The following is a 25,965-nucleotide window of genomic DNA, read 5'->3' on the forward strand; positions in this document are numbered from 1 at the left end:
ACAGTGCAAGGTGCAGGCCACTGACCTGAGGCCAGCATGCACTGCGCAGGGTGCAGACCACTGACCCGAGACCAGCATGCACAGGCAGCATGCACTATGCAGGGTGCAGGCCACACTGACCTATGACCAGCATGCACTCCGCGGCTTGCACGCGCAGCCCTGATGTCCTCGCACGCAGCATGCACTCCGCAGGGTGCACGGCGCCTTTAAGAAGGGGATCCCAGCCTGGCAGCCGGCCTCGGCCGGGGCGCATCACATGACTGCAGTCTTGTGACTACCTCAGCAGCAGAGCACGGCCGCTTCCTCCGCTGCTGGGAGTTTGCTGCGAGTTTGTGGCTGCCGTGGAGCCGGGCGGGGAGCAGCAGGTGAGGTCCGCGGGGAGCTCCTGGGGGGCACAGGCGGGAGGGAGAGGGCCGTAAAGTTGCAGTTGGGTGGATGTGGTGAGTTGCCTCCCTGAGCCTCACGCCCTCTTTGTGTCTCCCTCCCCCCGCAGGATCAGCAGGTAGTAGTGCCCGGGGAGGCAGCGGGACGGAGCTGCCGGGAGGAGCATGGATAACAAGCCCCTGCTGGAGCAGCGACCACCCGCCTACAGCCCTGCGGGGCAGGAGGGCTACGCGCAGCACACCTACGGGGCCATTAACCCGCCGCCGCCGGGCTTCCAGCCCGCCCAGCCGGGCTTCCAGCCGCCGCCTCCGTACCCCTACCCCGCGGCCTCAGGTGGGTTTGTATGCAGCCTCTCCAGGAGGAACCCCCTTCCTCAGCACCGAACTCCCGCTCTGCCCCAGAGAAATGTATTTATTTTTTATTTATTTAATGCGATTTTATATAGCGCGAACATAACCCGAAGGTGTCAGAGCGCTTTACAGAAGAACCAGTTGCGTTAAATAAGGACTTTGGATTACATAAGCGAATCAAACAGAAAAAATTGCAAATATACAAGGTGTAAAGTCACTCAAGGAAGAGATAAAAACAGGGATAAATTGCACTAGTACAAGTTGAAAGTCGCCCAAGGAAGAGATACAAACAGAAACTCTAAAATCACATCAATCCGGACAACCTGCGAGGGACCCCTGCCTCGTTCACTAGATCCTTGCTGACCTGTTACCCCTATTCCGGCATGGAAGCCCCAGATCTCTGCTCATAAGCCTCTGTCAGCAGCGCTCCTTTCTTTCCATTATTCTGTCTCCCTCATCTGCACTACTTATAACACTTCCACCCGCAAGAAAAACACTTCACTTAATTTTACCCACCCCCCGCTCCATCTTTAACTCTACTTTACGATTTACAAAATTTTGATTTACCTCTCGTTATCTTCCAACAGGGAACGCCCTTTTTTCTTGTCCCAGGTAGTAACAACCTCGTTTCCACTCGGTGGGAAACACTGTTCCTTATCTACTACCTTGTTGTCTGCAGCCATGGAGTGTGATTACGTGCATAAGAGACGCAGTACTGGCACACGGTTCTGTTTGTCTTGTTGTGTTGTGTGTGTGTGTGGTTGGCATGTAGTGTTTGCCCTTCTTCTGTCTTTGTTGCCATTTCCCAGGACAGATGGATGAGTTGGTCTAAGAGTTGAACCTGCCTCTTTTCAGTATTTGATTCCTAAGTCACTAGTGTTGCTCTTACCTTACTGTATTTGAGGCGTGAACCTGTAGTTATGTTAGGATAAAGTGTTTGGTAAAGTGCCGCAGATACCCCTATGGGCGCCCCGGCACAAGGAGAGGTCTGAAAGCAGTGCAAGTCCAGTTAAGAGTTTGTTTTCAAGACATTCAGAAATGCTTGTTGTCAGAAAATCCACAATAAACTGTCCTATCCGGGCATATGGCACTATGTAGCAAACGACGATTTTTTTTTTATGCTGCAAGTAAAGTCAAATAATATGGCTCAGTCTGTGGCAGTAATATTTTATAATTTTAATATCTATTACTGAAGTAATAAAAGATATTAGTCAATAAAGTAAATCCCGTTTAGGAAACTCAATCATACACCTCAACACATATATTCAACCCGTTGGATTATCACCAAGACATAAAATCCTACCAATCCTTTACCATCAAGGGGCCATGTGTCAACAAAATTAAAATCGACATTTTTATTATAGTCTTTACCAAACAAATGATCGTTCATAGAAAATATTTCCCATTTAATATTTAGAAAAAGACAATGTGTTAAAAAGCCTATTAAAAAAACTTCAAAAAACTGTTGCACATTACACATAGTTTAAAAAATAATGTACAAACCACAATTGTACATCCACAAGCAAATCAGTGCACATTGGGAGAATCTGCAAGAAAAATATTTCTAATCATAAAGGCGCAAACATCTGAAATGGATCTTTTAATACAGTTAATTATTGTTCAAATAGTTCAATAATTCAAAGAAAAGAACCCCACAGTCTAGACTGTGCCTTTTTCTGTGAGTATCAACACGTTTTGGTGGGTCCTATTATTCAACCGACACCTTCCAAAGGGGTGAATATGTGTTGAGGTGTATGATTGAGTTTCCTAAACAGGATTTACTTTCTTGACTAAGGTCTATTTGGTACCCTACCCCTTTGGTGTTGATAGGGCCCCTCTCATTTATTTGAGGTAGTAAAATATATGCCTAATATCTGCCAATTTAACACCTAATAGCAACAATAGGTGATTGATCAACCCTTCAATCAGGGGTTTGAAAAGCGCACTATTTGGCCATTAGGGTCTCAAGGTGCTGCAGGGGGGGGTTCCAGAGGGGGTGGTTGGAGCAGCTCAGTTGGGGGTCATCTGAAGAGCCAGGGCTTGAGGTCTTTTCTGAATTGGTGCAAAGTCAGGCTTTGCCAGAGGTGGAGGACGTTCCAGGTCTTGGCTGCGAAGTAGGATAGGGACTTTCCACCCGCTGTGTTCCTGTAGAATCGTGGGATGGTGGCTATTGAGAGGTCGACTGAACAGAGGTTTCTTTCGGGATGGTGACTGGTGAACCTTTGTGAATGGTCTGCAACTGTACAGCACCATGTGTGGTGATTTTTGAGTAACTTTTTATCCATTAGACCTAAAAAAAAATAAGAATCTGCAAATGGTTGATTATGTGGCAAGCGCGGTAAAGCTGTAACTATGTAGAAAATACAACGGGTGCAAAATCACAAAGTAACTTTCCTACTGTTCCTTGAAGAGAAAACGAGGCGATGTTGCGGGTATCCTGAGCAGTGCCCTTTCTGGGTACATCTGACTTTGAATTTATCAAGCCATAACTCAATTAGGAAGTTTTGAGACTTCATTTCACAACTGATTCAACAATAGGTTTGCTGGTGAAGGACAAGGCCACCTTATCTTTTCTTCTATAGCAGGTAGGTGAGCCAGAACTCTGTATGAGATGGCGGACCTTGCAGGCCCGGATTGTGTGCGATAATGATAGACCCATGACGATGAAACTCAAGACAATGAGGATAACATGAATCCAAGGAATCTGTTAATTGTGATCGGCAGAGTTTACTGTAATCAGCTTATTACTCTTGGCAGTGTCTCCTATTTGGGCATGAAATTGGTGTGTTTGAGCAGGAATTGGTGTTTTAAAAATCTAATCCTCACATTCTGTTCCCAAGGGCTGCTGCATTTTGTGGGCATTTGTAAACATTGACTATTTGAGAATTAGGTAAAACATATCCAGTCGGAATTAAAGAGGTTAAGTTTACTTAAGCAGTCTGCAGTGAACTGTGTGTAGACCCATGGTCACATGTTTGAATCTTGGTTTAATTCTGCACTTCTGAGACTCTTAAAATGAGTACCATTGGGTTGAGTAACAGGAAATACCTGTTAAGTACGAGTAGCTCTAAGAGACACCTTACTGGTTAATGCACTCTACAAAAATGCCTGTTATGTTAAAATTACTAGGTTCTGGTGCTGTGTTTAGGAGAAAATCCACTCAGAGCAAATATACTTTTTCTAAATAGTTTGAAAATAACACATTTTTTTTTTCTCCTGGCAATTTTTAATGAGTAGCTCGTAATCTAAACGATCGTTGATTCAATGGAGAGAGTATATTTTTTGAGGTGGTTGGGAGGACGGAGAGTGATATTTATCCCTTAACAGAGAATTGTTGTTTATTCATGAATATCTCGTGTTCGCTATGTATGTGTATTAACATATATATTTAATCTAATGTGACCCTTTTTATAGATGAAACGATCTATTTCCGATTGTTGGATCACAGTAACATGTCCCAGGCCACAACTAAAGCCTAGACTGTAAATTGTGTATGCAAAAAAGGTTGATCAAAGAGATGACACTAGTTAGTCAAGTTTTATTTATTTGTCATCTGTAATGTGCTCGTGCAGCTGAAACCTTTGTCTCAGAGCATGTATGTGAATGGAACAAGACCAGAAAAACAAAATATATATTCAGTATGCAAGATGCTGCTGTACAAGAAATAATCTCTACAGAATCACAGCGACAATGCTAGCATAAAACCAGGCTACAAGCTTTTCATGTTTAGCTTGTTGCCTATGCTGTTTTGGTATACCACATTGCGAAGTCATATTCTTGTAAGAAAGTATATAATATATGGGATTCTGTAATCATCAACTTGTAACGCACCCAGCCGCTGATTATCAATAAATGACGTCGAAACTCAACTGTAATAACTTATTGCAGTTGAGTTCTGGCATCACAGTGCTGCTGCCAGCAGCCGAGGGGAAAGGCAGGTCAAGTCAGAGCATAAGTAAAGCAGCAGTTTAAAGAACGAAAAGGAAGCATTGCGTTTCTTTCTTCTGCTCTTTTTTTTTTTTTCTAGCTGTATATTGACAAAGGAATTTTTTTGGGTAACATGTTTAAATTTTGCAATCCGTAGGTTATTGTAGAAGAGTGAGACTCTTTCTGCTTGTTTCTACACATTCTCAGCTGAAACACTGTTTCTTTTTTTTTTTTTAACTGATGTGTATTGAGCTTTTTCAAATATCTTCTTGCAATACATTTCTAACAGCTTTTTTGATACATTTTTACACTAGAGATTCTATTTAAATTCATGTTTGCAAACCTGCTCTTTCGTATGAAAGAGCTACCCACCGAGGTTTTAAGTGGTTTGTGGGAAAGGTGATGTGACCATGCATTATAAAGAATAAAGTACCCCTGCCTGATATAACTATATTGCGAGTCACCTTGAAGTTCCATAACCTTAGAAAGGAAATGTGCCTTTGGCCTCATTCATCTATATGGCCATGGAACTCCTTGGCGACGTGCTAAATCATTATAGTTAGGCAGGGCGGCCACATAAGACACATTGAGCTGGGTATGGCACACCCAAGACCATGCATCAGGACATTAAAAAAAGTAGTAATTCTAAATTGATTATAGACTACCATACCAACAGAATACCCATCTATACCTCAAAGTATCGATGCACGTTACAGAAAAGGAGCCTATAGTATTTTAAATTGCTACACGTAATAAGGGCGCCTGCTTATTTTAGAAGCATACTCAAAATTTGGTTTGAAACGTGTCCTTCCAATGTTCAAGGATACCTCATTTTATAGAAGACGCATGCTTGACAGTTCCAAGGACCATCGTCCTATTCACATTATTTTACTCTTTACATCATTGACGATGATTAGCCTTTGAGAGTGTCGAGGCGATACATCAGTAACAAAGTGAATTCTTGGCTTCCACTTATTGTTGACCAAGCAACAATTACAGTAGGACGATATCAAGACTCCTAATCTTCCTCTAGTTTTACATCCTACTATGAGTTTAGTTACCTCAAATATTTTCAACCACACAGGCAATAAAACTGTATGGATGATGTGTGTTTTTGTTTTTGGGGTCTTTTTTTTTTTTTTTTTTTTTTTTTCCGATGGTTACATACAAAGTAGATCTTTGACGTCAACCTTCCAAGTTTGATCCCTTCAACTCCAATACATCATGTTTTTGTGTTGACCAAAAACCTATCCGGTGCCTGGTGGCATTATGCTTATTAATAACAGATGCATCTAAATCCAGCTCTATTTGCATTATTGTGATTCATGAAGTAGGCATGGGTTATAGATCTGGCTCGAATTTAGGCCTAGGGCATTGACCGTCCTTTGTCTCTAATCCACAGATCGCCCGTGGAGGGACAGACCATCGGATATAATCTCTACTATGAATTGTTAATTGTATAAAACGTGATTGAATCCGGACTCATGCTTCATTGTTTTATCATTTGTTGCACAGGTCACTTTAGAGTTTTTTGCTATTTTAATTGGGCAAGTGTGCAATTGAAGATTAATTTCCTTTAGTATGTATGTTTACACTATTGCAGTAGTCACTCTAGGGTTGTAAGACACTTTAACTGGACAATGCTCCTATATCTAACCCAGATATAAGATTTCAATATGAATCTACTTCTAATGGGGCATTTGGAATGTTTCATAGTTGTAGGGAAAGATCGGGTGTTTGCCAGTGTCAGTGAGTTTCCACCCAGTACAAGTTTCATAAAATAGATCTATTTCCAAAGATCATTTCTGACTTTAAATTGCTCCTGGGATCTCCTCCAAATTAGGAAAGACATGTTGAGCATCCAAAATTGTTGTACCACTGCTTTTAAACTTTTTAGGTCTCGCCTACGTAGCACGCATGCGCTGCATAGGAGACCTGTAGCCGTCGTGCAGCTGTTTTTCAAAGCACTTACTCGTGCTTGTGGCGGCATACAGCTTGCTGGAGTGCGCAGCGGCGCGCCACAAGCACGAGTATGTGCTTTGAAAAAGAGCTCTACCCAGTATGCAACGCTGCAGCTACTTTCACTTTTTGCCGCCACATGCGCACCAGTCGCGGGACGCTGCAGACGCCGCGCGCACCACTCGCGTGACGCTCCCTGTTCTTTCCACCAGTAGTCGGTCGCTAAACCTCCTCTCTTCCTCCTGCCTCAAATGCAGGTTCAGCCATTCGCCTTCCCCGTCGCTTGTTGTTTTTGATACTCTAGAGTTGGGTCTGTTTCATTTCTTGTTTTACTTCCAGTACCCTCCTTGTTATTGAATGTTTCTTTTACTGCATGATATTTTATTAACTTTAGTTTTAAGATAAACTTCTACTTGTTGATTTATTAGCAAAAAATAAATGCCGGTGTCCAAAGCGATGCTCAGACAAACACGGCTGGCGCTATGAAATGTCAGAGCACAAATAACATGGGTGTGCATTCATGAGTCTACCTCAGGCCTCTTTAATTCGTTGCCAGGCACACCCTGCCCCGTTGTCTCATTCTTACAAGTTTCTGGTTTCTCCCTTGGTGATGGATTTAATGTATTTCCTTTCCTCCGTCTTTTCGTTTTATTCCTTTTTCCCTCTGTTGGTCTCGGGAAATGCCTGATGGCGGGAAGTAAGTGCCGGTACCCAAAAATAAGTGCTGGTGCCCCCCGCTGGCTCAAATCAAGCACTGCTTACACTTGTCAATTTCAGTTTCAACTAAATCATAATGTATATCTGGGCATCTCCAAAGGGGTTCCTTTGTGACAAATTGTTGATTGGCATTTCTAATCCTTTTTCCAGTTCATCGGCTTCCCATACCACGTTTCCATTAGGTTGCCTCTGCCTGCATCTTTCCTCCTTTTCTTGTTTCTCTCCTTGGTTTGTTCCTTTTGTGTGACCTGTTCTCTTCATCTGGTTGGATTCTGATCCAGTTTTAGTAGGTTAATTTTGTCTGAAAAAATAAACCGAAGTGCTTTTATGATTTTTGTGGCATACATGCCTTCCTCACACGATTTAATTTCAGAGCTATCCGTGCTCTCACTATCCTTGTTTGGGCTGTGAAGCCCCTCTTTCGCACCGTGCCTCAAACCATTTGGCCAACGTATATACCTGCCTATTATCATCATTTTTATTCTCCATTTTCTTACTTTAACCATTTCCTCATGTTTTTTTAAACTTTTCACCATTTTGTTTTGTTTTCCGTACTATTTATTCCTTTTTTCCAGATAATTATTTTTCACGTGCGCTTCATTTTTGAATCTAGAGCACACCATGTTGTCATCACTCAATTATTGCAACTTATCTGCACTACTCATCATGGTTGCTCTGCATTAGCAAAAATATCAAAGCCTCATGGATTCCGGTTTACTTCCAGGTACTTTTCTAATTAAGTGATTTCCTACCAATTGTTTATTTCCTTAGTTTTTATGGCTGAGCTTGACAGCACAGCTGTTGTCAGGACACTTGTGTGTCACCAGGAGAGGGATGGCTTTGGTTCCACCCACACGTTGGGAGCCAGGAGTACATGCTTTAGTTGTGAAGAACTTGTGCATCTCCACAAAAAAGTGCTTGCCCTACAGATAGCTGTGTTCATTTTCTTTATTCATCCTGCTGCCTGAGCCTGACCTTTTAGGGGCACGCACATGCCATTGCAATGCTAATGAAGATTCTTCTATAACTAGATAATTTATGGCACTTCTCTCTGGCAGCAGTACAAATCGGAGAAGAGTAGTTATTAACGTACATGGATTTTTAGGTATGGCTAGAAGCCAGACCAGCTGGCAGTGCCAATGCTTGTTGACCTTGCTAATAGCTTTACTATCTGTTGTCAAACTCATCTGCAATCCGTTTTTCTTTTCTTATCAAAGTCCTTAAATCTAATCCCTTCTGTCAGTTTTTTTTAAATCAAACAGTTCTGTTGTGGCTCACGACCTCCCAGCCTTCCTAGTCTCCAGGTAGCCATTTTTTAGGTTGAGCCTCCGCAGTGCATGTGCTGCTCTGACAGGCATGCTGTACTGTAGTGTGGACTTGAAGTCCCGCCCACTCTATGCCCATATCTGTAATTTACTTGTCATTGTCCTTGGTAAATACCGGCTTCTGAATCATTAATAGGCTTGTTAATCCCTCCAAAGCACAGCCTTGTCTTTATTTGTAACTTCCCATGAGGACTGGCCATTTTACTTCTGTTGTTACAAGATATGTCTGTAGGTCTTGCCTTTGGGACCTTATAAGTATTTAGTTATGCAGCACAATATCCTTACTGCAACAACATTAACTGTTGCATGGTGACAACAATTCACGAGACAAACCTTCCCTGCAGCAACTGTTCTGTAAAACATACAGAGTCCTAGGCAACATCACCATTTTAGCTACTGCCAAACGGCCCATAAGAGATAGCGGGAGGGTGTTCCAGAAGGAGACAGAGCGCTGGAGGGACTGAAGCACCCTATCAATATTGCAGGCCAGGGATCTCGCCTCTGTGGGTGCCACCTGAATTCCTAGGTAGCGAAAAGAATCGGTTTCCCAACGGAGCCAGAGGTCCGGCAAGTCGGACTCCGGGACCGAGTCAAATCCCGACAGTGGGTACACCAAAGACTTACGTCTGTTGAGACACAGCCCCGACGCATCTCCAAACCTGTCCAATTGTTCGAGCAACAGAGGGAGTGCCTCCCTCGGGGCCCTCAGATAAAATAAGGCATCATCTGCATACAGGGAGACGACGTGATACGTATCTCCCACCCGTATGCCCCACTGCGACATCTCCAGACGAATTCAGACAGCGAGAGGCTCTACCGCTAGAGCGAAGAGAAGTGGCGAGAGGAGACACCCCTGTCGCGTACCGCGCCCCAAACACCATTCCTCCGAGAGCGCCGTCCCCAGCCGCACCCATGCACTGGGGGAAGCATATAATATACGGACCCAACGACAAAAGTTCGGGCCCAGGCCCATTACCAGGAGAACCTCCTGCAGGTAAGCCCAATCCACGGTATCGAACACCTTAGCCAGGTCGACTGATACAAGCTCCATCTGCTCCTCCGACCCCCGGGCCTCGTGCATGACATGATTCAAACGCCTCAAATTCATGGCGGTGTTACGTCCGGGAATAAAACCGCATTGGTCTGGATGAACCAAATGCGACATATGAGGGGCCAAGCCGGTGGCCAACAACTTAGTCAAGATTTTCAGTATTTATCATGGTGATAGGGCGGTACGCAGAAGGGTGAAGCTTGTTTCCCCCCACCCCCCCCTGGTTTCAGAATCATACATATGTCCCCACTGGACATGCTCGGCGGGAGCGCCCCAGTCTCGAAGGCCTCAGCGTAAACCTGGACTAGAAGAGGCGACACCACGTCCCCGAACTCCTGGTGAAACTCCGGCGGGTATCCATCATTGCCCGGTGTCTTTGCCCGTGGCAGGCGGGCAAGAGCTGCTCGCACCTCTGCTACTGTTAGCGCCGCATCCAATTCCTTCAGAACGGGCGTGGAGAGAAGGAAGGATCAATAGGGGAATAAGAGGCCTCGGAGATGGCCGGGTCCGCGGCATACACCCGCCGAAGATGGGACCCAAAGGTCTCCAAGACCTTTCTCCGAGTGGACCACCACGCCAAGGGCGGCCCTCAGAGCCAATATACGTTCCGGGGTGTGCTCCCTATGGAGGATCCAGGCCAGCAGATGCCCCGATTTGTCTCCCTCCCTGTGAAGTCTCTGCCGGTATTGGCCGAGGGTGTACTTGTCCAGTCGGTCCAGTATGTCTTGTACCTTCGCTTGGGCCTCCCGCTCGTCCTCACGCCGGAGGTCGTCAGGGAACCCGACAGACTGGGCACGCAATAGCTCCTCCTCTGCCGACTGCAAGTCCCTGATAAGCTGTTTACGTACTCCATACGTCAATCCCATACAGGCGCCCCTCACCACGGCCTTCAAGGCCTCCCATTTAGTGGCCAGCGATAGGTCCCCCACCTCCCAATTGAGATCTACATAGTCTGTCCGGGCCTTCTCAACATGTGCCTTGCCCATGGAGTCACTGAGGACGTCCGCGGGGAACCTCCAAGTACGTGGACGGGAAACCTGAGCCCCCCCAATTTACCAAGCAGGTTACCGGGGAGTGGTCGGACAAATAGCGCGCCTGATGTGTCACCACCACGGACATGCTGCTCACCGCATTAGCAACCAGCACCCTATCCAGGCAGCTGGTATAAACCGGTATAAATCTGCAACGCCGGGTTGGCCTGTCGCCAAATATCGACAGCCCCTATGTTTTCCATAACCGCTCGTAGCTGTCCCGTCATTCGGGGTTTCGTGCCCTCTCTCGGCAGGGACCTATCTAAGACCAGGTCCAAAACACAATTAGTCACCCAGCCAGAAAAGTGGCGCTACTAGGTCATCTACCAGTACATCCTGCAGCGTTAAGAAAAAGCCTGTGTCATCTAGATTCGGGGCATACGAGTTCAGAAGGACGACCTCCATACCATCCAGCCTACCCCTGAGGAGCAAATACCTACCCTGAATATCCGCCTCCACATACTGCAACGCAAAAGGAACCCCAGGCGCCACCCAGATCAGGACCCCTCTAGCATATGAGGAATAAGAAGAATGGAACACCTGGCCCCGCCTTTTTTTAGCCAATTTCTGCGCCCCCTCAGTGAGATGAGTCCCTTGCAAGCAGGCAATCGAAACCTTATGTCTACGAAGCCAAGACAGTATTCTATATCTTTTCGTGCAGGTACCAAGCCCCCTCACATTCCAGCTGACCAAGTTGTATCCCATTGTCCTTTTATGCATACCACCACCCCTCCACACAGCAGACTCCGCGTCCTTCCAATCCTGCGCCCAACGTGTCACACATGCGATGACATCAACTCCCCCCAAAACCTTCCCCCTTCACCCCCACCCACGAGCAATATACTAGCAACAACTAAACCTGCCGATATGCCCTCCCCCCGCTGGTGCCAGGACGTAAACAGCTGCCCCATCAACCTTCTACAGAAAACGAACGCAGAAGCAAAAGAAACCCTGAAAACCAACTACCCCCCCCCCCCCCCCCCCCACCAGGTTGCCCAAGTATTTCTATGGGAGATTGAGTTTGTGTGGGGGTGGCTGGAAGGTGTGTGACTCTGTGCATAGATGTGTGAGCAGTTTATTCACTAGGTGTATGAGTTCAAGAGTGCATGTGGAAACCGCTACATGGGCAGTTGACTGTGTGCATGAGTGTATTGATGAGTGAATGGATATCTCAATGCTACATGTCATAGTAAGTACATATGTAAAACACAGTACATGTGAGAGTTGGCATATATAAATAACTGTGCATGAGAGCCACTGAATGAGTGAGTGGTTGTATCGATCATTGTGAACTTGTATCAGGGATTGTATAAGAGAGTAAATATGTGTTAGTATATGTTTCAATAAGTAAGGTGTGTATAACTGTATAGTTGAAGAAATGGAGGTGAGATTGTTTCTTTGCATGACTGACTGGGTGTGTGAGTAACTCCATGGATGAGTGGCAGTGTGTGAGTGTCTGTATACACTGAGTGTATCTAAGGTTATATTAGAGTCTGAAGAGGTTTATCGTATTAGCACAAGAATGATGTCAAATGAGACGTCATCAGTGATGTCATCAGTGATGTCACTGACCATGTCATGAATGATGTAATATGTGACATCATCAGCAGTGGATTGCGGGTGCGCGATATATAGTTAGTGCAACTAACTATATATGGAATTTCAATGGTTTTGTGTGAGTAAAATAAGGTTTTTTAAATGCTAATTCCTAACTATATATGGTCTATAACCTATGGTTTTTTCAGTGAATTTTCAAGGTTTTGTAAATGCTAATTCCTAACTATATATGGTCTATAACCTATGGTTTTTTCAGTGAATTTCAATGGTTTTTTAATAGCAAATATCATAAGCTGTCGAATGTCAAGTACGTGGTAAGTAAAAACATTTTCGTGTTTATGCACACTGATCTGCTTTGAATGCTGCCCCCCACCCCTCATTTCTATTAGGAGTACTCTCTCTTTGCAGATAGTGAAGGGTAGTTAACGCAGGCCTTTGCCCCCGTTGTAATCCGTCGTGCCTGCTTCTCTCTCCATTTGATTGATTGTTCTCTTTGGTTCATTCTCTATTTACAAACAAGCACAGAGTCGCAATACTCTGTTTAGTCTTTGCAGATAGCGAAAAATCGTGTAAAAAAACAAAAGGAATCGAGCAAAATCAGTAGGCCACTAATGGGATCTCTTTTTGACCTCCCTAAAATAGAAACATTAGGAACAACCTGTTGATAATACCAATGTGTATGTACATAAGCGGCGTTCATTTGTGTTCACAGTACCCCTTGTTGATTGTTTGAATCGAGCATTGAATTGTTCGAAGTTGGTTCTCTTAAGAATCTTCTCTGCCTGCAAACGAGGAAGAATAGGAATATTCTCTCTCCCTTTGCAGATAGTGAAGGGTAGGTAACGCAAACCTTTAACACGTCGTGCCTATTTCGTTCCTCATTGATTGATTGTTTCCCCAAACATTGACTGTTTGGGAATTGGTTCTTTTTGGAGGTATTCCCTGTTTGCAAATATACGTAGGAAAATCTTTGCAAATAGTGAAAGGGTACGTAATGCGGACCTTTCTCCCCCGTTGTAATCTGTCATGCCTATCTACTCCCCACTGATTGATGCACCTGTTTCACCCGGACCATTTACTAGAGATAGGTCATCTGGCCCGACCAGAGAGCACCCCTAGTGAAAAGGACATATGCAATAATAACGAAGTGATCACTGTATCCTGTTAACAGAAACTTTAGCATGAAACAACCTGGAAAGAAAAGAATAGGAAAACGAAAATCAGTAGGCCACTGATGAACATGAACTTTTATTAAACAACGAACAAAGAAACGATAACATAACGTAATGATAAAACCTATTAATGTCCTAGAAACAAGAAAACGTTAGAAATATGCCAGTGGTGAGAGACCAGAAAAACAGTAAGAGAAACCAAATCACCCCTCGCTGTCCCACCGCCTGCCACGCCAAAAAAATCGATAGACTAGGGAAAATGCAAGTCAGTAGAACATCCGCCCCCACTCTGGAAACTTCCAAGGTGGGGCAGGGTTGCGGCTACGCCCAGCCGGGAGCAGCCCATATAAGGCGGGTCCTGCTGCCACGCCTCGGCCAGGAGATCCTAACGTAGGGTGTAGCCGGAGGAGAGGCCGAGGCCAGCGGGACCCGGCCAGGGGATTGCCTTTACAACGCTGAACAGTTGCAGGGGGGGGGAATGTCTCCTCGACCCTCCCCTCTCTCTCCCAGTCCGGCCGCGGTGGCCCTTGACAGTTTCAGGTAGTCCCGCCACATGCTCTTCCGGTCCGGCCACCAACGGTCGGGGGGCCGAGGCCGACGGGATCCGGCTGCAGCCGATAAACCAAGAAACCCGTTCATGGGGCCAGAGCCAGGGGCGTCCGGCCGACATCTACCGGAAGCCCGGCCCGAAGACAGACGGGACACTTCTTCTTTCTTGAATAATGGCTGCGACAACACTGGGGGGGGATGTCTTGCACATGCCTCCGACCCCCCCCCCCCCCCCCTCGTCATCGCCTGGTCCGGCCATAACAAATCTCAAGCGAGACGCCGTGGGGTGCACTGGGAGGGAGAGACGGTGCGAACAGGCCTCTCCCGCCTCCCCAGGTGGAGGCTTCCCAGCTGCACCCTCAGCGCTCCAGGCGCCCGGAAAAGGGTTCTTCTACTGTGGCCATGCTGCAACGTCTCGCCCGGCAGGGTGGAGCCCGTCCGCTCATTTGACCCCGCGATCGCCAGTAGCTACCGAACTCTCAAAATGGCGGTCGACCTGGCAAGAGCGGGCCCAGCATAAAGAAATGGCCCGGTCACTGGTTGACTCCACCACCGTAGTCCTCCACGACCTTGAAGATTCTAGAGGAGCCGCGGGAGTCTCCGACCCCCGATGGGGAATGACTGCCATGATCGCCCGTGGAGTGACGAAACTGTATCCGCGGGACGTCGGCGCTCCCATGCTGGCGCCAGCCTCACTTTGAATTACTAGAATCCTGCAGACCTCAGTTCCGGTGAAAGCACAGTGTGACCCGGTAGGAAAAATTGTTGCACCCCCTCCCCTTTTTGACTGATAGTTCAAACCACCGATCCTTTCCTTTGCCCTTTTAACGGAACTTTGGACTGCCTCCCCCTCTTTTACATTTTCTAGAGAAAACAAAACATTAACCACTACATTAGCATAGCAGTTGACACCAGAACTGTATTCAAATTGAAAACCAACAACATCTTCAACAGAATCCTTTTTGTTTCTGCTGTGACCCTGCTACAGCACAGGCATTGTCCCCAGCAGTAATTCTGCAATGCCGGTAAGAATAGCTGTGGTGCCTACTGGACTCACTCACCCCCGCGGCGCCCCACGCCGTTATTTGCTGGGCGGCAACTTACTAGACATCACTTTCGTGCCATCTAGATTTCAGCGCGTTCTGCTGCCTTGGAACTATTCGCACAACAGACTGCTACTGACGACCCACCCCCAGGCAACATCTTCTGAATTTTCATAATTTGAAAGAACTAGTAACATGTCCTCATCAGGAATTCAAAAGAAATTGCCACGGTCTCGTCGTTGTTTAAATGTTTTTACTGTTTTTGTTTTGTTGTATATATTTATATGTTATTAAAGTTTTATATTCCTACTACTTTGTTGGAGTGCTATATATTTTTAATGTGACACATAATTGTAAAAACTTTGATGTACAAAGAGTCATTCCTGGAATCTTCCGCTTCAGGCTCGGTCCCCTCCCCAATCACAATACAGGATGGTTTTCAGATAGTAGGAACACGTGTGGTGTGACGGATCTCATCGGGTGTGGGCCTTGATCTACTATAACTCCTTTGAAGAGGGGTGATTCTTTACAGCTGGGGCCATAAACTACATCTGCAGGGCTAGATGATAGCCTGGACAATCGGACACAGAGGAAGAGGAGTGTCGGAGGGTGCGGTAGTGAATAGGGCGAAAGGGAGGTGTCGGGCGGGCACAGAGTGTGATTTTCAGGGAAGAGCAGCGCAGATGGGGGGAGGTTTATTGCCGATGCATAAGACAGAGAGCGGGGGTGACCAGTGCCTGGGGAAGATGCTTGCGAGGGTGGGGAGCCATGCTACGAATCGACAGTGTGCAGAGAGTGGGTCTGGTCAAGGCATCTAAAATGGCTGCCGTGCACGACAAAAGTGTGGCATTTCAAAAAAGGCAAGATGGCGCAGACAATGTTTTTCAACACTTCCTCATTTCCTTCGAATCGAACGTTAACAGACGTTGGTGCATATTACCAAAGTTAAGCGATATTTATCCCTAACGATGCTTAGCAACGAATTTTTTACCGCTAAGCATCGTCAGAAATTATCGAAGATAAACCTTGCTATTATCAAGGTTTATCGCAAATGCGATAATAAACGGCCGCAATGCATGAATATCGCTAAAAAGTCAGCGATATTCATGCATTACCGAGCTAATGCTCTTAGCCATGTTATCCACCTCCCATTGGATAACATGGCTAAAAACTGCTCAGGGCAGGTGTTACTTTTTGGAGATATTCGCGCTTAGCGCGAATATCTCAAAGTTGGTAATAGGAGATAGATATCTTGCATGTTGTAATGCAAATTATTGTGGTATATGGAACTCATACCATAATCTCTCAGGAAAGCAGAAACTGATCCTTTTGGGACCGCCTAAAAAGGCCTAGGGGGTGAGGGGTACTCTACTTTGCCCCCTTTTCACGTTCCGAACTATTTTATTTTACTCTCTTCTGTAATTACACAAAATAGCAGCGATAAGATGCATCGGAGACACACAGTGAGAGAAAGGAGGCCGGAGATGAAGAAGAGATGTCAAATACACATTGGAGATAATATAGTGGCAGAAGGGAAGTAAATATGAGTAAACTTACCATGTAACATAAAAATGTTGCACTCTATACTATAAGTCTCATTTTATACTACAATCACTTCGCTACAACCTCATAAATTAAAAATAAAAATGAATAATGTCTCAAACAATTTTTGATTTCTAAATATAAATTTATTCTTCAGAATTTTCTAAATTTGAAAGAACTAGTAACATGTCCTCATCAGCAATTTCCTCATGAAAAGTCTGCAATGATGATTCTTGTAACTCTATGGTCTCCAAACATTCGATAAATTCGCCATCAACAGATTGATCAAAAAAATCATTCAAGTCATCTCCTCCTTGTGACAATATTTCATTATTGGTGCTCTCAATTTCAATCAATGTAGTGGAATCATTCAAGTCATCTCCTTGTGACAATATTTCATTATTGGTGCTGTCCATTTCAATCAATCTAATGGAATCATACAAGTCATCTCCTCCTTGTGACAATATTTCATTATTGGTGCTCTCAATTTCAATCAATGTAGTGGACAATTCAAAAGAAATTGCCACGGTCTCTTCATTGTGAGCCATTTTATTTTGAAATTGCTTGCTGTAAATTGCAGAAAAAAATAATCACTTTCATTTATCGTTTTTAGTAATACATAATATAAAACTAACTTTATCAAGTATTTAGTATAACAGAAGGACTGCAAATAAATAACAGAAAACATTTTTTCAAATTATCTTTAAGTGTACAACATAGTTCCCCTTACAAATTAACAACTCACCTTTTTAAAAGTAGGAGAAGTGTTAGTACTGTGTAAATCAAACACCAGAAATTCACCACCAAAAATTCCTCACAAATGTACCTCAGACAGTAGTATCACAAAATGGCTGTGGTTTCCTCTCATTTGACATATATACATAACCAATTAACTTTCATCACACACAAATACAAAACCAAAGTAACATTTTAATTGGTTCTAAATTTCAACACTTTCAAATGTGTTTTCCCCATGCAATTTTCCATAGGACATTTACATACGTCTACAGCCTGAATGGCTGAACGGAATTACACCAAACTTGGCAAAATGGTACATCAAACCTAAGAGGTCAGGAAGGATCTACTATGCCCCCTTATGGTCATTTCCCCCTTCGCTTTGGCCTCCTCTTGTCTCTCAATCCTACCGAGAGACAAGATGGCGGCCGCTACGGACTGTTTGGAATGTTGACAGACGCCGGAGAACCAATCAGCTTCGCAAAGCTCCGTAACGCGAAAAGTACGCGAAGCGGAGCGCTGTTACAGATATATATCTTTTTTTGAACGTTAATTTCTCAAAATCCACTGGAGCACACATATTGAGACCTAGCAAAGGCACATCGGGCTACCAGTCCCTAATATTTAACCAAGTTTCGTGCAAATCCATTCAGCCGTTTTATTATTATTATATTTTTTTTAAAACCTCCACATCAAACCTAGGGGGTCAGCGAGGATCTACTATGCCCCCTTATGGTCATTTGCCCCTTCGCTTTGGCCTCCTCTTGTCTCTCGATCCTACCGAGAGACAAGATGGCGGCCGCTACGGACTGTTTGGAATGTTTAGACGCCGGAGAACCAATCAGCTTCGCTTCACAAAGCTCCGTTGCGCGAAAAGTACGCGTACTGGAGCGCTGCCCGGTCCGCTGTTACAGATATATATCTTTTTTTAAACGTTAATTTCTCAAAATCCACTGTAGCACATACATTGAGACCTACAAAAGGCACATCGGGCTACCAGTCCCTACAATTTTGCCAAGTTTCGTGCAAATCCATTCAGCCGTTCGGGCTAAAAGTGAGGCCAACCGCCCTATGGAAAACTCAATGTTAAAAACACGTTTTGGGACCCCCCTTTTTTCTCGACCCCCCCCTGGACGAACCCCCCCCCCAATTTTCAGGGGCTGCTCAGAAACAAAATGTGCCATTTTCCTGAAAATTTCAGCCAATTCCGTCCACAAACGCCAAAGTTATTTGACATAGGATTTTTTCTCTATGGGATTTTTGAAAATTCTAACTATATATACCTACTGGCGACCGCCAGTAGGTTATATATATATATATATATATATATATATATATATATATATATATATATATATAGTGATTATCTTGCGTGAAGAACTAAATGTATTTCCTGTTTAACAGATGTTAATGCAAGATACAAGGCATTGGCTCAAGCACATATTCACAAGAAATCTCCCAGGTTATTCCCAGAACATACAGAGTAAGAATTACCCATTGGTTATTGATACTTACCAGCCTAGAGTGGGAAATAGTTATTAACGATTTTCCTGTCTTGTTTATAAACAGAAAAACAACGAACACCTAATACTACAATACTATGTTCTACCGTCCAGAGAATCAAATTTATTTTTTTTTTGTAAATATGTTTTTATTGCAGGAAAACAAATAAAATCACATTATTGGCACCTGGTAAGTGATCTAAATCAGTGCCGGCGACACTGGGACGGACTATACACGGCCATTCAGCCCACAACCCGGGGGTTGGGCGGCGTGTGCCATTCTTTTGCAGTGCATATCCCCCCGTTCTGGCAGGGTACATCAGGTGGTAAGAATAAGTCTCTTCTGCTTTGCCAAACAACCCAAATGAAATACCCTCCCTTCCTTAAACAATCCTACCCCCCCCAGAGGATTGAATTGTCATTCTCTATGGTACAGAGCTCTGATGCTTGATGGAAGCTAATGATGCTCCCTTTCCTCTATCCCCCTCCCTCCTCCCCTCTCGTCATCGGTAGTTTATCATATGGTCGAATAGTATGTGATAAGAGGCGTAGTTCTCCTTATTGTGTATAATTCACCAATAGCATGTTATTGGGATCTAGGCTGTTCCTCATCCGTACTGTCTGAGTCAGTATGTGTGTTATGGTCGCGCAGGGCCTGCACTAATGTCTCCCAGGCTTGCGCCGCCTCTAGAGCCTGCTCATCTCGTCGTCGCCTCGCCTGTTGGTATCTCAGCGTGCTCTCACTCCCCGCCCACTTGAGAAGTTCATTGCGCCACTTAGTGCCTGTTGGACCAACTCGCGCCTTCCAGTGTCTGGTGATTTCTCGTTTGGCCAGAAGCAATCCTAAATCGATAAATTTACTAGTAATTTTATTTTTAGGGGTATGTGGAAACCAGTGTAAAATCCCTACAGCCGCATCTATCTGCATCGGTCTTCCAGTCACTTCGGACAGCGTGTCTCCTACAATCAACCAGTAGGAGGTCAGCATAGAACAGAACCACAGCATGTGAAAAAGGTCCGCTCTGGCTGTCCTGCATCTAGGACAGGCTGCCATCTCCAGGTCGAAATATTTCTGTAATTTCTCCAGGGTCAGATAGGCTCTATGTAATATATATAGAAATGGACCAGTTGGAATCGGGCACTACGCGTGCCTTTCCAGGCCCGCCGCAGTAGCTGGGACCACGTGGGTTCTGGAATTTCCTTCCCTATGTCAGCCTCCCATCGGGCCTTAAGGACCGCTAGGGGGGTCAGTCTCTCATCGATCATTCTGGAATATAAGCATGACACTGCTTTAACCGTCCCCGCGGACATCATGACGTACTGACACGCCGCCGACAGCTGTGGTTCCTCATGACCAGTTTTCCAGTGTGCCTGGAGTGCCCTTGTGACCACCGCGTGGAGCAAAAAGTCGCCTCGAGGGACGTCGTAGCGGTCCAGAAGCGCCTGGAAGGGCAGCAACGCTCCGTTCTCGTAGAGGTCACCTATGGTCTGTATACCTACCTCTTCCCAAACTACCAGTCACCGCCATGGGGCAATGCAGTGAGCATTCCCAGCGGGATCTCCGGGGCATAGGGTCGCGGCCTTCCCAGTTTGCGATGCACTCGGTTCCAGCACGAGCGTATGGTGCGTTCCTCCTGTGTGAGGTCCCTCAATTCGAGCCTCTGTTGCAGCGCAATATATGATAAGACATGTCTGGGTATGCCACTGCCCCGTGATTCTTCCGGGCCCCGACACTCACGCGCCACCTCCTGGGTATAGGTCTGTAGCTGGGCAGCCAAATAGTACGTCTCAAAGTCGGGCGCCGCCAGCCCTCCTTCCGCCCTTGGTCTCAACAAGGTCCTGAGCGCCACTCTGCGGCGGCCCGAGCCCCATAGGAACGCCACTATCATAGTCTAGGCCCTGGAAGCTAGATCTAGGGATCCATATCGGGAGTGTCCGGAAGTAGTACAGTAGGCGGGGCAGTGCCACCATCTTCAGTAGTGCTATTCGTCCCGCCACTGAGAGGGGTAGGGTGGACCAAAAGGACATGCTACCCTTGAGCGCCCGGATGCCTCTGGAGATGTTACCCTCGAGTGTGTCAGCAGGGAGATGGTAAACATGCACCCCCAGGTACCTAAAAGAAGCCGGCTCCCATCGGATTTCTCTGTGAATGTCCGGCTGGGGACTATCACTGTGGACCGGAAATAGGCAGGTCTTAGCCCAGTTCAACCGGAGTCCCGACACCTCACCAAAAGTCGTGAGCACTGAATCCGCTCCAGCCAGGGCCGTTCTAGCGTCTTCGAGGAAAAGCAGTAGGTCGTCAGCATACAGGGAAATGTACTGGTGACCCGACGGAGATTGCAACCCCCTGTAATGGGCCCCCGTGCGGATCGAAATGGCCAGCGGCTCTACTGCAAGGGCGAATAGCAATGGGGATAGCGAGCAGCCTTGTCTCGTGCCTCGTTCTACAGGGTATTGTTGAGAAATCAGCGGGCCCGATTTCACCCTAGCTACCGCCGATGTGTACAGCACCGTGGTCCATCTCAGGAATCCCTCACCTAGGCCGAACCGCTCAAGGACCCTGTGGAGATAAATCCACTCCAGGCTGTCGAAGGCTTTCTCCAGGTCTATCGAGAGGATCATAGGATCGGGAGCATTCGAGTGATCACCCTCTAATAGTCTAAACAAGCGTTGGATGTTCATCGTAGTATTGCGCCTGGGGATAAAGCCCGCCTGGTCGGTATGTACAAGAGAACTCATGTGCTCCAGCAGTCGTGCGGCTAATATGCTGCTCAAGATATTATAGTCGACCGTGAGCATTGAGAGCGGTCTATAAGATGCTGGTTCTGCGCCCTCGCGATCGGGTTTAAGTAGAGATATCACCAGTGCCTCTCGCATCGAGCCCGTTAGTCGTCCCAAAGTCTTCGCTTGTTTGTAAACCCGTAGGAGTTTGGGGGCCAGGAGGTCTATGTATGTGGAATAAAACTCCACAGAGAGTCCGTCGAGGCCCGGCGTTTTATTTCGCGCCATTTTTTTAATGGCGCTTTTGATCTCCCCCAGCTCCACATCTCGTCCCAGGTCTTTCGCCTGTTCCGATTCCAGAGTGGGGATCGGCAGATCGCTCAGGAAGGTGTCCGTCGGGGTAGTATCCGGCGGTAAGCGACTGCGATACAGCATCTTATAGTAACTCCAGAAGCAATTAAGGATCTCGGGCTGAGTATAGACCTCTTTATTCTCTGCAGTCCTCATTGCCACAGTGGGCGAGGTTCGTCTCGTTGGGTTAGCAAGTCAAGCCAGCAGCGTACCCGATTTGTCGCCCTCAGCCAACGATCTAGTCAGGTAAGCTTTGTGGTCATAACTGCGTAGCCGCTCAACCTCTACAGCCACCGCCTCCTTTGCCGCCAGGGTCTGCTGTTGAAGCTCCGGGCGGCCAGGGCGGGTGATTTCCAGTTCGCGGAGGACTCGATCAGCTCTAGCCAGATCTTCTAGGAGTACACGGCGCACTCCAACTTTCTGCGTTATACAATAGCCTCTAACCACAACCTTAAAGGCGTCCCATTCCGTGGCTCTCTCAGCAGTCGTGCCCTCGTTTATCTCAAAGTATCCCGTGATCTTGTCCTCCAGGTCCCCGCGGAACACCTGGTCTTCCAGCAGTTCGGGTCGCAATTTCCAGGTTGGCACACAGGGGGTGCACTGGAGCCACCGGAGATCAATCAATAACGGATTGTGGTCGGAGATAGTCCTCGTCAGGTATTCAGACCGCACAGCCGAAGAAGCCACTACTCCCGACCCCAACAGGCCATCTAGTCGCACATGCAACTCGTGCATGCCGGAAAAATGGGAGTAGTCCCGGGTATGCGGGTGTTGTGCCCGCCAGATATCCGTCAGTCCCCCCTTAGTCTGCCAGTCTAACCTGCCCCTGGCCACCCGATGTGTCGGGGAGTCCGGGAGGGGAGGATGAGATCTATCCAGGTGAACGTCGAGCACCGAATTAAAGTCGCCCCCTAATAGGATGGGTCCCCCGAGGTAGCGGGCCAAGGATCCCGATAACGCATTTAGAAAGGCGAGCTGGTCCGTGTTAGGCGCGTAAATGCAGCAAATGTTCACATCTCTTCCCCCCCCCCCTAGTTTCCCTGCCAATGCGACGTACCTCCCCTCTGGATCCACAGTGTGACTATCGACCTGCAAGGGTACCCCGCCTTTATCCATATTAGCGCGCCTCTTGCATAAGCTGAATAGGTGGTGCTGTATACCTGCCCTCGCCATCTACGCTGTAGCGCTAGTCCCTCAGATTTGGTGAGATGTGTTTCTTGCAGCAGTGCGATCTGTACACCTCTGCGCACCAGATAAGCATGGACTTTATGTCGTCTGGACATGGTGTGCAGACCCCGCACATTCCAGGTGATACATTTCAGATTTGAGAGATCAGCCATTGTCCCATGTCGTATCTTCCTGTCTCTCCGAGCACACTGCAGTCATGGGTAAGCACCCACTGAAATCCGTACCGATGACGAGTTCCCCCCTCAACAACAATAAATCAACTTTCAATCATGAAACCCCCCTCAACCCCCCCAGAACAGGTTCCAAATAGTGCAATCTAGTCCCCATCCAAACTGTACCCTCCAAAAACCCCCCTCCTAGTAACCTGACGGTAGCCACCGTAGGTGTGCCTTAAGGGCAATGTGGGGGCCGAGCGTCGATGTGGGGTCCCCCCACTGCAAGCTGTATTGCGACCGAGCCCTATAACATCAGGGTCAATATAGGGAATTCCCGCAACCCTCCTTGCAGTCAGTGAATTAACAGTTCCCCTGATGAGTCCCATCCCCCCCATGTAATTGCCCCCTCCTTCAGCCCCCCAACCAGAACTGGCTCACCCGAAAGCTTCATTGTTCATCAAGTAGACCTTCTGCTGTCTCTGGGGTGACCTTCGGGAGCTTCACGCTATCCGTTTCAGATCCCTCCGTGTCCGAGTGGCCTCCACTCTCTCCAGGTTCCGATTGTGCAGTTCCATGGCCTTCCTGAGGGCCAGACATGGAAGAGACCATCTCCAGCACACCACGTCGCTCCGCCGCAGTCTCTACCGTGGAGGGATGAGTAGGCCTGCCTCTGCGATGTCTGAACCTCTTAGGTTTCCGTTGTAGTATGTCCTCCGTCGTGGATTGGGAAGAGGTCCCAAAACCATCTTTGCCCGCCCTGTATAATTCAAGCCAACTACACGCATCGTCCGGGGTGTCTAAGAACTTGGTGGAATCGTCTATGATGATGCGGAGTCGTGCCGGAAAGAGTAGGGAGTACTGGATGCCCTCAGCACATAGTTCCCGTTTGACGGCCAGGAAGGAGGACCGACGTCTCTGCGTCTCATAAGTATAGTCCGAGAAAATATTCACACGGCTGTTGTCCACCTGATAAGGTCCCTTCTGCCTGGTGGCCTGCAGTAGGAAGTCTCTGTTGCGGAAATGGAGCAGCCGCGCCACCACCGGACGGGGTGGTCGGCCTTGTAACGGCGGTTTGGCCGGTACTCTGTGCGCACGTTCCAATGTATAGAAGGGGGACAGCCCCTCCGGCGCCACCGCCGTCCACAGCCAATCTTCCAGGAACGCCACCATGTCCCCACCTTCAATTTTTTTCCGGAAGGCCTACTATCCGAATGTTATTTCTCCTGTTGCGCCCTTCCGCGTCCTCCCCACGTTTCTCTAGGGCTTCTATTCGGGATAGAGCGTCCTTCACCGTTGCGTCCAAAGCTTTCTGCGCGGGTTCCAGGTGTCGCACCGAACCCTCCACCTCCTTCACCCTGTCGGAGAGCTTACCATGATCAGCTCGAAGCAGTCCCAAGCCCGTCGCAACTTGAGCAATGTCCTCTCGGAGGGCTGATCTAGTCTCAGTGATCGCCAACAGGATTTTGTCAAGTTGTTCCTGAATATGTGGATTCCCTGGTCCTTCTAGGTGTAGGCGCTCTTCGTTGTCAGGCGGCTCCGCGTCAGATGCGGTCTGGGTGCCTCCCTTAGGTCCCCTCGGTTTACCCATGGTTTTCAGGGTCTGCAGGAGAGTCACAGCAGGAGCGGGGGACGATCAAGCCGGGGGTCGTCGTCGTCGATGCGGCGCAGCCACCAGAAACGTCGTTGCTCAGCAGCCTGTTCCCTCGTGGCCCCCAGCAGCCCCCCAAGAAGAGCAGGTCCCCAGATGGCGGTCAAGACGAGTGTCTGCCGGTAGGTCAGTCCGGGACCAAAGAGCAGGGCGCAACGTCGGCGGGTCAGATGCCCCTCGCTACTTCAAAGCGTTGATCAGACGTATGCGCTCCGTCTCAGCATTAGGGGCAGGGGAGGCCCCGGATGGGCGTGGGGAAAGTTCAGGGAGCAGTGTGCCTCCAAAGCGCTCTGGGTCTCTACCTCGCCGTTCGGCTTCCCCGTGGTGTGCCTCGGCACTACGCAGTGTGACCTTGCAGCTGTGGGATGATGGGGCCGCTCCACAGAGCTCAACAGCGACCCCCTCTCAATCAAGTCAGGGGCCAGTGCTAGAGCGACGGGCCGCCCCGGCAACCACCTCACGGTGTAATGGTTTCCAAGCAAGTTCCGCCGGAGCGTCAGGAATCGATGAGTAGTCCACAGCCTTCCTCTACGGCCTTCTGACTCTATCAAACACTAGAGTATCGAATGGCTCACCAGGGGAAAACAGGGAGACATAACAAGGAAAGTGGGGGAAAACAATAGAGCTTGACTGTGCACTTCTGGTTGGATGCTGGATAACGGGTAGGCTGAAAAGGAATATAATTATTATTATTATTATTATGGAGGAGGAGGAGGAGGAGGAGGAGGAGGAGGAGGAGGACCGTCGCTCTAGCACTGGCCCCTGACTTGATTGAGGGGGGTCGCTGTTGAGCTCTGTGGAGCGGCCCCATCATCCCACAGCTGCAAGGTCACACTGCGTAGTGCCGAGGCACACCACGGGGAAGCCGAACGGGGAGGTAGAGACCCGGAGCGCTTTAGAGGCACACTGCTCCCTGAACTTTCCCCACGCCCATCCGGGGCCTCCCCTGCCCCTAATGCTGAGATGGAGCGCATACGTCTGATCAACGCTTTGAAGTAGCGAGGGGCATCTGACCCGCCGACGTTGCGCCCTGCTCTTCTCGGGGGGCTGCTGGGGGC

General features: G+C 47.5%; 1 protein-coding gene across 1 annotated transcript in view; it reads left to right on the forward strand.

The window, feature by feature from the left end:
* The first annotated feature begins 230 nt into the window (after positions 1-230).
* BRI3 (brain protein I3) overlaps positions 231-25,965 on the forward strand; it is a 103,816-nt gene continuing 78,081 nt past the window's right edge. The window contains exons 1-2 of the mRNA XM_078665167.1: positions 231-365; positions 494-717. Coding sequence (XP_078521293.1) covers positions 549-717 — 169 coding nt within the window. The 5' untranslated portion in view covers positions 231-365; positions 494-548. The remainder of the gene's footprint in view (positions 366-493; positions 718-25,965) is intronic.

This window comes from Lissotriton helveticus, chromosome 10, assembly GCF_964261635.1.
Source record: "Lissotriton helveticus chromosome 10, aLisHel1.1, whole genome shotgun sequence".
NCBI classification, from domain to species: domain Eukaryota; kingdom Metazoa; phylum Chordata; class Amphibia; order Caudata; family Salamandridae; genus Lissotriton; species Lissotriton helveticus.